Source organism: Molossus molossus, unplaced genomic scaffold (genome assembly GCF_014108415.1).
Source record: "Molossus molossus isolate mMolMol1 unplaced genomic scaffold, mMolMol1.p scaffold_m16_p_1, whole genome shotgun sequence".
In the NCBI taxonomy this organism is placed as follows: Eukaryota; Metazoa; Chordata; class Mammalia; order Chiroptera; family Molossidae; genus Molossus; species Molossus molossus.
In genome coordinates, this window is record NW_023425344.1 from 244,276,631 (window position 1) to 244,289,879 (window position 13,249).

Genomic DNA, 13,249 nt, shown 5'->3' on the forward strand with positions numbered 1-13,249 from the left:
AAAACTAAAATCGGATTCACCAACATGCCAGCCAATGTTCCTTAAAATCGGTCCCTTACTGTGAAGTGCAACAGTGCCGGGAACCCCGCACACCAGGGGCCGGGACACAGACGGCGCCGGCACCTTCCCCTGCTCTCGCAGACCGCAGCATCCTGCCGGGTGGGCTCCCCGCGACGAGGGACTGGCGGCACCGCACAGACTCGGGCTGGTACGAGGACTCTACATCATTCTAGGGATTGTTTGAGGTTTTAGCTCCATGACCTCCTAACACTACAGGTGACAGAAATTAAACACAAAACAAACAAAAAACTATCAATAATTCTGAACACTTGCTAAATGTCATCATTAAAGCACTCTTGTGATTTAAACAAAGCAGAAGTGAGGAAAGAAGACAAGATTGTGTTTGCGCAAAAAACTAAAACTACAATTAGTTCCAAAATTTTTATACATATGTTAAATGTTTTATTCTGTAATCTATCTTGTTATCAAAGAAACTTTAAATTCTGCCTTCAATTCATTCTGCTCAGTATCCACTTTAAATCACCCTTTTCGATTTAAATATTTTCCACCTTAATTCTGCCTTTTTTTTTATTATTATTTTAAAAAGGGGTTTCAGCTGTTGGGAACCTGAGGCTGGTTAGCTTTGAGGCTTCGCAGGGCTCTTCTCGCTGCGGCAGATTTGGCAATCCTGTAACTGCGGCCGACGCCTTTAAATTTCCCCTTTCCTACCACTTCCACGGTGACTCTGACCTTGCCATCGTACGTTCTCTCAGCTGGGCTGTAAAGAGGCCAAACAGCCTGAATTAGAAGTCAGAAGTATTTGTTATGATTGTCAATCAGCACTGAGTGTGCGCTCTCGGCCGAGAGTCCGTGCACAGGCTGACGCCGCACAAGGGAAATGTGCACCATGACTTATGCACACCCGCGGCAGGCGAGCTGCCGTTTCTTCTTTAATTCAGCATCACTTTGTAAAAACAAAAAGGGAAGTCAATCAGACTGCGAGGGAAAACTGCACGAGAGTGTGCCCCAGTGTAAATATTTTTCAGATTCGTTCGTTTATGGCATCTCTGAGAACTTTCCCCCCTTGTTTTTAAGGAAGTTAATTTTTTCCATGCACATTTTTGCTTACCTAAATTTGGCGGTTTCTGGTTCCATTTCAAGCAATTCTCGCACAGGGGAACGGGGCACATTTGCAGAAAACTTTTCTATAATCAAAATAAAAGAATAATGTAAATAATACCCTTGAAGTTGCTTTTAATTCTGATTTTGCTTCTTCTGAAGGGGAGCCCACAGCACCTACCTATTAGTGGCCGCATCATAGGATAGTACACCTGCCAAACCATCTCCAGTGACATCCCGCTATCCATGTAAATGGCACCAGCAAGCGACTCAAAAATATCCCCCATGGCCTTGGGAACTTCGATGTCCTCTTCCTTCTCTTCGTCCTCCTCAGATCTCCGCAGCTGTCACAGAAAAGCAACTTGTAGGTGAAGGGGCCGTGCTAAAGGCAGCGCACAGAGGCACGCTTCTTCCCGGCCTGTGGCTTTTGTTCCATCTTTAACAAGGTAACGGTCCCAACCATTTATGGCCTGCCTACTACACAGTAATGGTTTCTTCACAAACATCACCGTATCAAAATAAGGTGTGCTCAAACTTCCCCAAAACAAAAAAGGAAGAAAAAAAAATTCCCCTCTCACTTAATATTCTATACCCAGCAAAGAAAAAAAGATTATTTCTAAATAAAAACAAAAATAATTTAACACAAAATTAGAACTAGTCAATAAATGTATTTTTAAAACTCCAGATTCATTCATCATCAGAGAACTGCACATTAAAGGCGCTGGCGAGGACTGAGCAGGTGCCAATCAGAACGCGGCTGGTGAGGCGCACACGGCCGTGGGGATAAAGTGCCACTTTTTTGGCAGGGAAATTCTATTTGGAAGATATTTTCCTCCAAGCTCCTTTTTATGAAAACACTTAATACATGTTTGCTATAAAAGAGTACCTGACACATGGTAGGTATTCAAATCCACAGAATAAAAACTTACTTATGTATCAAAAGCCTTTTATTATTATTTTTATCCTCACCAGAGGACATTTTTGCATTTATCTTCAGACAGAGCAGGAGGGAGAGAGGGAGGAAGAGAGAGAGAAACATCCATGTGAGAGAGACACATCGACTAGCTGCCACCCACACAACCCCAACCGGGGCTGGGGACAAAAGGCAACCAAGGTACGTGCCCTTGGCGGGAACCAACCCGGCCCGCGGACCAACGCTCCAACCGCTGAGCCAAACCGGCCAAGGCTCAAAAGCCTTTTAAAGGTTCATAATTTTTGACACAGCAATTCCATCTCTGGGAATTTATCCTAAAGAGGTAACAGGATATATAAGCATATTTATCACATCCATGTTTATTAAAAGTCCTAACTAAAAGCAGCTTAAATATCCAGCCACAAAGGACTACTGAATACACTCTGACAGCCACGTACTGACTAGCATGCAGCTACCGAAAGTCATAGCGCCAATCAGCACATGCAAAGTCATCCACAACACAGTAAGTGGGAAAAAAAGAGGTTATACTATATTACGCACAATATTATTCCATTTTATATATATGTTTGTATCTACAGACATTACCAAGAATATATCCCAAGATGTTAATCTGGATTCTTTCTCAGGTTGTATATTTGCATAACTTTAATTTTCTTTTTGCATTTTCTAAAATACACATAAATTACTTGTGGAAGAGAAATAAAAAGTAGGGGACAGTAATTTCTAAATAGATTGTTTAGTGACATGAAGTCCTACATACCATTTATAATGCTGACTTCTGGAAAATAAGATAATTACTGTTCATATGCCATGATATTGAGGTAGAAAGGAATTTTAAAACTTATGAAGTTTAATTCTCTCCTTTTACAGGTAAGGAAACTGAGGCCTAGAACGGTAGAGAGAGTTCTTAAGATCAAACAGTAAATTAGAGAAGCCAAACCATGACATGTCCAATCCGGGTTTTAACTTATATACATGTTTATATAAATAAAGGGGAGGAAAAGAATGAACACAAATGAACAGAACCAGAATGTCCCACCATCATGTAAAAGAGAATTTAAATCTAATTTTAGCCAATCCCTCAAGTTCTAAGCATACAGTGTTTGGCAGAATGAGCCAGGAAATAATGCCTGTGTGTGAGACGGCTCTAACGCCCAGCGTCACTGCTGGCCGTGCCGCACTCAGACTGCGCACGAGGGAGAGGCACACGGGGAGGCACACTGCCAACCGATGCCCCCAGCTGCCCGCCTGCGGCTAGTCCTCAAAACCCACACCCTCCACCTCTCACAAGTCAAGACAACGCAGAAAGCCCCAACAATGGTTTGGTGCAATTAAAAAGGGGACAAATCAAAGAACAATTACAACGCTACCAGAGGAATTTATGAGTAAATTCCTTAACTCCTTATAAGAAGAAGTCTACAAAAATAAACAAAGGAATCAGCATGGGGAGATAGGGGTGAGAGCACTCTCCTGGGCACCCAGGTATGCAGACGGATGGCAGTGAGCGAACGGGGGACCCTGTGACCATCTAAGCAACACCCTTTCTGACAAACTGCAAGAGTCCGCAAATACATTAGGATTAGCTCCATCACAGAGAACCTTTGGCTGAACTTACAGAAGTAGCCTCTCAAATTCCAATGGTTAAAAATGGACAAGTTCGATTTTTAACTGAGATTTTCCCATTTCCAGTAGAAACAGAATATGTATTTGTGCTGCTTACCTGGGACAGGAGCAAATATTCCGGGTCTGTCTTGAACAGCAAGGCGAGCAGAATGAACCCTGCGGAGCGCTCACTAGGTCAAGGCTACCGTGGGGGTGGGGCCGGAGGTGGGCTGCACTTCTCTGGGAGCCCGAATGGGACCAGGAAGGCACAATACTTGACTGCTCCGGGCTCCCTCTCCCCACGTGAATGACAAGTGTCGAAGTGTGGGTCCCCTGAAGACTCCAACTCGCCCCCCGTTCTCCCCAGAACATGCAAATGCGGGGTGCCTGGCCTTTGGCCATCCCTCTGGACAGCTGAGTGGCCAGAGCGCTGACACCGCCGAGAACCCCAGACGCTGGCTCAGACAGACTTGGACATATTCGCGGTAGCACCAACCTCGGAATCCATCCCTTGCATTTCGTTCTTCTCGAGCTGGAACTGCACAAAGACATCGATGACCTGGAAGAGCTCCGGGGACACAGCTTTGAAGTACTTGTGGTAGTCATATTTCACGGCCAACGACGCGAAGATGGTGTTGTTGACCAGAGCAGAGCGCAGGTCAGTCAGGACCCCTGGGGAGTGCTGCCGAGGGTCTTCGTAAAGGTGCTTGGTTATGAGGTAGTCCAAAATCGCATCTCCCAGGAATTCTAAGCGCTGGTAACAATCTGCGGAGGAGCCAAGGGGAGCCATGAGCCTGAGCGGAAGCATGTACATGGTTTCCACAGGATGACTGATAAAACAACATGACCCCAGCGCCTTTTAGGAGAATTTTATTTGGGTTCATTTTCATATATATTCCATGACAAAATCATGACATCTTGTACTTAGTGAAGCCTCTGGTAAATACATTTAAATGGCAAATTAAACACATTTCTTATATATAAGTTGGGGTCATAAAATCTTTAAGGGCCCAAAGACAAATGGCTTGTTAAGGAAAAAAACTTTTCCCAGGTGATATCATTATCCCGGAACCCTTTACCCCTGGCACCATGCTGGCCAGCCAGGCTGGGCACTGTCCTAAAGTCTCCATCACACATCACCACCCCAGTGAGCCGACTGCACTGTGGTGTCACCACAGCACACCAGCTCACTCCACTCAAGTGTGTTTAGGTGACACCACGTCTTGCCACTCCTGGTGTCTATATGTCACACGAGATGACAGTTAGTACATGAAGACCCTCTTCTCGACTTAGGTTAGAAATGCTGAATCTGAGCCCTGGCCAGTGTGGCTCAGCGGACGGGAGCCTGTCATCCTGTGCAGCAAAAGGCTGCCAGTTCAACTCCCGGTCAGAGCACATGCCCAGGTTTCAGGCTCCATCCCCGGTAGGGGGCATGCAGGAGGCAGCCAATTGATGTTTTGCATGTTTCTCTCTCCCTCTCCCTTCCTCTTTCTCTTAAAAAAAAAAAATGTTGAATTTGACACAAACCAAGAGATGGAGTGAGAAGTGTTATGGGAGTCAAGACCTTAGGCAAAAGTGGTTGGTGGTCAAAACGTGCAAAGTTATCAATATTAACCAGCACCTAAACTCTCTCAGTGACTAAAGAGAGTTTATTCAACTGGAGAAACGGAGGCAGAGACAGATGAAGTGAGGTGCCCAGCATCCGATGGTTTAAGACAGGGGCTGTGATGGGCCGGAGCCCAGACCTCACCAGGTTGTGGAGTAGAAACCACGCCTCATTTCATCTCTACCAAAAAAAACAGGTTTTACTTTCACCAGTCTTTCTAGTCCAGAGTTAGATCATTTTTCACTCTTTGGCTTTACATTTCTCAGACCATCTTAATCTACATGTTTTTTCTTATACAAACTTCACACTTTGCTTTGGTTTTCTGGATTCAAGCACTTGTTATTCTGATACAGAAAAAGCACATGGGCTTTCGCTGTTTCACAGGCTGAAGCTGGGTCTGGCTTTCAGGCACCTAGTCTTCCCCTAACCGAAGGGGCCGGGGCTATTCGATGAAGAAGGGGAGCGACACGAAGCACAGCCGGGCAGAGGGCTGCACTCAGCAAGGGCAGTGAGGCCTGCCATGAAGCAGTTTTTCATCATGTATTGATCTTTAGACTTAAAAAGGCCTTAGCAGAGCCTTTTTTGTTCAAGAAGAATGATAAAAGGATGTGGAAGTGCATCCAGAACACAAATAAATCAGGACCCCAAAGCAGCAGTGAACAGGCACAGAAAGACACCGCGGCGGGATGACCAGGAGAGGCACAGCAGGAGTCAGGACTCCACTCTCCCTAATGACGCAGCACATGAGATGACACATGTGAGCACAGAAGAGGGCCACCCTCCCAACCATCAAAGGAGCAGCAGCCCTGCTCCCCAGAAGATGAGGAAATTAAAGGCTCCTTTCGTTTTTCTTTGCTCCCTCCCCCCACCACGCATATTAAGCACCAAGTCTGAACATGCAGAGATCATTTTTTCACAAGGCCTAAGTGACGCAATGAACACATGGCCGCGTGCTCAGAGAAGCGAAGCTGGGTCTGGGACTCCTTACCAGTGATAGTGTTGTAGTGGTAAGAGGCATGTGTAAAAGCCTGTAGCAGGTAAGCCTTATTCTTGAATCTGTAGTTGATTTTCTCTTCAAAATTTTCAAAACCCGATATCAGGTGATTCAGTGTTTTATCTGCGTCCGGATGATCAAACATACATCTCGGTGGGATCTTCAAACAGCCGTACTCCAAGTCTCTAAACACAGAAGAGCGTGAACTGGCGACAGAGGCAGCAGCACGGCCCCCTGAAAGGTTCCTTTGTCGGCTGTTGAAATTCTCCCTAGCAGGGCACATGGCCTTTTCCCGCTCAGTCCTTTTAATTACTGGGAGCACCTTCAGCCCCAAGGAGCAGAGGAAAAGCTGAGCAGCCCTCTCGCCGCAGCTGGTTAAATAGCAGCCCAGCAGGGCTTCCACGCAGTCGGCGATGCTTTTGTCAGCAATGCACTGCTCAGTGTGCAAGTCATAAGAAATGGACTGTTTCCCTGTGTCGACACCACAGTTTTCTTCTGATGGGTTCCAGAACCCCACCACAAAGTCATCCTCTTCCACAGCTTTGCTAGGATCCAGATAGCACATTGCATCCCAAGAGCTATAGTCAAAATCCTCAAAATCTGATGAAAATGGCATATCACCTAAGGAGGATTTGGGGGGCATTTTCCATTCGTATGCAGAATCAATGTTTGAGAAAGGAGAGAGAGGAATTTTCTTTACAAAAGCTCCTGATCCCATTAACATGTTGTCTATGAACTTGATGTGTTCCAGGTCATACTCCTCATAGTCGGCGTCCTCCTTTGTAGTCCTCCACACCAGGTCCTCCTCCTCCTCCTCCTCCTCCAAATCGTCATCCAGTTTGCCATTAGCCAACATGCAGCCCTTTGTCTGCAACGAGGGGGAATGGGGAAGGAGGGGAGACATAGCTGCTGTTTTTAAAAGGGTTTGAGACTCAATAAAAGCAAGGGTTATGGATAATTTCAAATGACAACCACAAATATTAAAAGGCAACTTTAAAATCATGGCCATTTGTTTTCAATTAACATAAAATAAGTTATTTAATCATATAAACAAAGTGAAACATGTTCTTTGAATGTTCATTTTCTAAGTTATAAAATGACCTTTATCCAGTATGAAGCTTTAAGCTAAGGATTTTATACGTGGTATATGAAGTTAGAATTAATGTCCACAAGACTCCCGCTACGAACTCTAGCTCTGGCAAGGTACACAATGAAAGCACTCACATGCCGATCAGAGAGATCTTCCATTTTGCTGACAAAGGTTTACAAAGATTTTCAAATTAATAAAATTAAATTCTAGACATAGAAAAAGCATTATCTTTGCAATTAAGTGAGAGTATAATATAAAACCAGATAAGTTTCTTAAATCTTTATAACTTTAAAAATGTGCAAGAGAGTTTCATGCTACAGTTTCTGTCCTTATTTCTACTTCAAATCAAAGTACATTTGCTACAAGGTAAAACTAAACTGCTTTACTTGAAAACTAAAAGTGATCACTGAACTAAACTAAGCTATGAATTTGAGAAATTATGCTTTTCCCTCCACTGAGCTACAGGAATCAGGGTAACTGATTATAGCATAACTGACAAAAAATAAAAGAAAATTTAAACTAACACAAAACACAACAATCCAATTTCTGTCAGAAGATCTTTGCTAATTCCAATTTCTTTGGCAAAAGCTTATTTGTGAATGACAACGTTAATAATGGACTAGGATTCAGTAATGATGTACCCTCTTTGCAATGCTAGAAAGATGCCAAATTTCTGTTGAGCAATAACACTGAAACACACATACACCAAGACTTGGCTCTGGGGGAGCAGCAGGGGTGTTTCAGTTCTGACAGCGACAACTCACCAGTGTTCTGGAAGGAAGGTTTTCAACCTTTCTGACAAGCACTTTTTTAATGCTACAGACATTTTCATTTTAAGCCAGACTCAAAAGAGATACAAACTGTAATTGTTTGAAAAAGAAAATAAGAGCAGTGAGCCAAGCCATATACCTTTAACCATGTATATATTTTAAATTTTAAAAAAAGTTTATACAACTTTTTCAAGAATAAGGAAGAACCCCAAAAGAAACTACAATGGCAGACCTCTAGGAACCATTTCCTATTAAAAACTCTACACTGCCCTAGCCAGTTTGGCTCAGCGGTTAGAGCGTCAGCCTGCGGTCCAGAGAGACCCGGGTTCGGTTCCTGCTAAGGGCACGTACCTCGGTTGCAGTTTGTCCCTGGTCCTGGTTGGTCATGTGGGTGGCAGCCACTCGATGTGTCCCTTTCACGTCGATGTTTCTCTCTCTCTCTTCCTCTCTCTCCCTCCCACTCTATCTGAACAAAAAATTGAAAAATGTGCTCGGGTGAGGATTAAAAAAAAAACAACCCTACACTTTCCAGGTAACATGAGATGTTTTTTGACTATTGTTTGGTCGTTAGAAGAAAGGGCCAGTTTACAATTTCTTTAAAAAATCAGACTGAATAACTTTTAATTAAAGACAACCTTATATATTGTTAGAGAGATGCTCACATAAGCTAACATTAGCAGAGTGCAAAAAGAAACACGAAAAGGACTGGCTTTTCACACAAATAAGCTGCATGATCTTGGGCAAAGTTCTTTAAGCCTCTGGTTTCAGTTTCTTTATCTGAAAAACAATGGGATTCTACCTTACTAAATGGTTTTCAAGAGCAAGACTTCCAAGCTCTTTAAAAATAAAAAGCCCAGCATGAAACTTTCCTCTTACAGTTCAGGAGACCTTTCTGCCTGAGTTATTACCACTTTCGGCATCTGTAGGCTAAGGTTTCTCTGAACCCTATTTAATGAGAGGAGGGCAGGTACAATAGGAATGGGAAAACATGCTTCTCAACAGCATGGAAGGGCCTATTTCCACTAGGAGAACTTATTCAGTGGAAGTTTGGACAGTATTTTTAATGTATTCCAAGAACCGAAGTGCCAGTTCATCTGAAATGTCAAAAAAAAGAACTGTGTGCTGTAGCTTTAAAAACACATTTTTTTAATCAAAAGGACATGCCAATGTCAACTTTATGCTAAATTTTTTTTTTAAGAGTCTTATAAAACAGTATTTACAAGGCAGGATAATTGTTACTGGAATATATTTAGTAAAAATTAACGTTTTTCTCTAAAATTCTCAGAATCTACACAGTTTCTCCTAAGGTTCTATCTATCTCTAAATTAATAACAAATGTACTTTTTCAAACTGAACTTGCATTAAAATATCCTCTTAATGCTTTTCCACATAAGTTTAATTTCTGTAACAAGTCAAATACTGCATAACTGAAAAATACACTCAATAGAGAGGTAAAAATGCAGATAGAGTCACCAAGCATGCAACCTGGAAATACTTAAGACAGGTATGTGGGACACGCTTGTCAGAAAGGAAACAAGAACATGTATAGTTAGAAATTACAGCCTGTTGAAACGGGATTCTCACTGTTGGCCTGAAGTAAAAACGAAGTAACAGCGCACCAGGTTACCAGGAACGCAGACTAACTGCCGGAGAAATGGAAGTGCCCGAGAGCCTCTCCCTGCGGAGGAGCCCTGGGGCTTTCCAGCCAACCACCACCAGACGGGCTGCTCTCCCAGCTCAGCGGAGGCCCCTCGAGGTGCCCTCTGGTGGCCTTCAAGACAAGATACTAATGCAGCTGCAGCTAACATTTGGAGTCTTCCGAAGTCACTGGCAAGATTTAAACTATTTCATGAAAACAAACACCTTTATGCATGGTGATTTATTTATTTACTTACTTACTTATTTACTTATTTATTTATTTAAGGTCACAAAAGAAGAAACAGTCCTAAAAAAACCCTAAGCTGAAAAGGCAGGGTTTTATTTGAAATTTCATTATTTCACAGATGGGATCATAGGTCATTGAAAAGTCATTTCATTGAGCAGAGCTAAGTAAGGATCCATGATAAACTATAACACATAACAGTAAAGTGAAATGTTAGGGGTTTTTCTTTTCTTTTTAAAAAAAATCACAGCATTAGATACTCTTCTAACTCTGGCAAAGGAAGAAAAAAGAAACTCTTCCATTAAAATTGCAACATTATTTCTAAATCCAATGAAAAGACAGTCTATTATAGAGGTATTAAATCAATATATCAAATATCTACGCTATTATAATCATACGAAGGGAGGGATTAATAGAACAAATTTCTCTCCCATCACCAAAAAAATAAATCTCCAGTTACCAAAAACTTACCATTTCATCTTTTTCCCATTTATCTGTGTTACTTTTATCTTGATTTACTACATAACCAGGAGGAAGCCAATTCACAGGGGGATCAAATATTGACACCACCATGCGGCTGGGTAGTCCCTTCTTTTTTCCAAGCCGATACAAATTACAGTTGCTGACCTTCAGCAGAAAAAAATTATAAGACACGTACTGTAAGTGATCACTGCTGAAATTCATACAAAGCATATTAACATTTTTTTCCTAAATTACTATAACTGGTCATCAATTATCAAGACTGATAGAAAATAATGAATTCTATATCTTTTTGTATACTCAGATGAATATTTCTGAGTATTAAATGCAGATCAGAAAAAAACTGATGTATACAAGCAAATTCCTTATAAAGTCAGAAAAGTTCCATCTCAACCTTCTGAATGCACGATCTGATGACAGAAAACGCACCTTGACAATTGGAGCTATCAGAAAAAGAAACCATATAAAAAGTCCAAGATGTCACAATATCCTCAATGAAATAAAGTGAAAACAGCCACTGAACAGAGCTAAAATATTTTATAAAACCTAAGCCACAAATATGATTTCAATTGTACTGTTTTCTCAAACATTATTCCCTTGTTTTGGACGGTATTTCAAGCTAGGTTTGTTCAATCATTTTAAAATAGAGCAAAAGGAAATAAAGAACAACTCCCATGTTTATTCACATCAATAAAACCCTCCATTCTGCTTCTCCTAAGGCCTCCATCTCCTCCCTAATTTACCCAAATTATTGCATGTGTCTCATTTTTACTTGGAAGCTAGGCTCTAAAACTGTCAACCTCATTTTCATTTTCTAAAATCTGGGTTTCTTTTTATGTAAGTACTTCATGAGCCCTTTCCCCACGTAACTCAATACCACAGGACAAGCACCCACCACAGGAGAGGCGCTGGTCAGGCATCCCTGAGAGAACTAAGTCAGCAAGACAGGGGGCAAGCCCTGCACAGAGCACAGCTGGGAGGGAGAGGAGTCCACCTCCACTCGGGACATGCTAAAGGCCTTTCCCATGCTGCCTGAAACGTAACAACTCAAAGAAATGCTACTTTCCTTTTCCACACTATGAGAACACAACATCCCAGATATCAACAAGAGGATGGAAATCACAAAGTCGACAGAAATGGTTGGCAGGGTAGAAAAGGAAGGAAGAACTAAGTAAGGACTCATACAAAGCTCAGTGTGGGACAAGCAGAATTCAACACGTAGAAATGGAGCACGTGTTCTGAGACCAGCTGTGTGTGTGCACTGGGTCCCGCAGTCTGTTCAAAGAACAAGGGCATAAGCCTGGTTAGGAGACAGATGTATCTAGGGCTGAGCACCCTGAAAGGCCTTATACCAGGTGAAGGGAGTGAGAATTTCTGCAGGAAATATGAGACAAAGCTCTCTAAGCAGACGGATGAATTTTCAAAATATAAAGTCTTTCTTACCTAACAGAGTATACAGACTCTTACTTTCTAGTCATTCTTAGCCTCTGATACTGCCTTCCTGCAACCACCCCTGGGAAATCTCATTCATCCTCAGAGCTTCAACGATCACTCATATAAAGACTACTCCCCCAAACCATATCTTAGTCCTAAAGTCTCAATTATCTGAACATTCTACTTCATATTCCATGAGGTCTAAAAACCTAAACCAAACCCTGATTCCTACATTTCTGTCTACCTCACCATCAGCACCAATATCAACCCAACCTCCCAGTTTATGTGGTTGTCATTACTGCAACCCCCCCCCCCCCCATCTTTCTGCCTCCCAACTGTACTGGGAAGCAGCAGAGAAGATGGTGAAGGGTATGGGCTCTAGTCTCAGACACAATCCTCACTATCCCAGACTAGCTAGATAACCTTACTCAAACTAATTAAACTCCCTAGGCAGTTTTCTCATCTGTAAAATGGGGACATGTTATCTACTCCAGGGGCTCATTGGAAAGATGAAAGGAGAAGGCTATAAAATGCCCAGTATAGTGCCTGGTGTTCCAGGGTAATACCAAGGGTAGGTCACTGCAATGGTGAAAAGCAACATCTCTAAAGCCAGACTGAGCTCTGCCTTCTGTTTACCATATGACCTTGGGCAAGTTTACCTCTGCTGCTCCAGTATCCTCATCTGTAAGATGGAATAAGACAGTAGTGTCTGGCTAAAGTAAGCACTTCATAAGTGTTGGCTAAAATTTTTACTTCCTCTCAAATATCAACTTCCAGTCCCTTCCTTACTGCCAGAACTTAGATATCCTATTTTCTGCTTAAGTGTAGACGTCTTCAAAGCCAGCTGACTGCTCAGCTTGGTTTGGTCTTGCTTTTCAACTCAGGCTGCATTCTGCTACCAGACTGGTCATTCAAAACCAACACTTTATTAATATTAATACAGTAAAACCTCAATATAATGAACTAATTTGGGCAAGGGGTGTCTATTCAAACTGAAAGTCCATTATATAATAAAGTAGGTTTCCCAATGCATATATTTAAAAAATTGACAAATTAACCTGTTTTTACTTATATAGCATGTTTATGTAATTAAAATTAAGTATGTATAAAAAATTTAATTTCACAGAAAAGTTTTCTATATGTATTACAGTAGTTTTAAATTTACACTGAATAGGTCTAATAAACGTGTGCATTCACCACGGGTAAACAAATGCACACGGCAGGGGCGTGGCTTAGTATACGTGAGAACTACTGCAGAAAGTCATGCCACTAGACAACAGAACCAATCACCTTAAATGATGTGGTGTGATCATGTGCTAATCATTCATGGAACGCTGT

At 42.1% G+C, this 13,249-nt stretch overlaps 1 protein-coding gene across 8 annotated transcripts in view; it reads right to left on the reverse strand.

Annotated features, from left to right (window-relative positions):
• Nucleotides 1-445: 445 nt before the first annotated feature.
• DICER1 (dicer 1, ribonuclease III) overlaps nucleotides 446-13,249 on the reverse strand; it is a 69,048-nt gene continuing 56,244 nt past the window's right edge. For 5 of the 8 annotated variants that reach the window (XM_036253271.1, XM_036253280.1, XM_036253297.1 and 2 more), the window contains 6 exons: nucleotides 10,469-10,624; nucleotides 6,250-7,123; nucleotides 4,152-4,420; nucleotides 1,301-1,463; nucleotides 1,130-1,205; nucleotides 582-778 (listed from right to left, as the gene is read on the reverse strand). In XM_036253271.1, the coding sequence (XP_036109164.1) occupies nucleotides 613-778; nucleotides 1,130-1,205; nucleotides 1,301-1,463; nucleotides 4,152-4,420; nucleotides 6,250-7,123; nucleotides 10,469-10,624 (1,704 nt within the window). In that variant the 3' untranslated portion in view covers nucleotides 582-612. Of the gene's footprint in view, nucleotides 779-1,129; nucleotides 1,206-1,300; nucleotides 1,464-2,858; nucleotides 2,940-3,773; nucleotides 4,421-6,249; nucleotides 7,124-10,468; nucleotides 10,625-13,249 lie in introns of those variants that run through there. The other 3 variants (XM_036253290.1, XR_004958583.1, XR_004958584.1) reach the window with 3 other exon arrangements.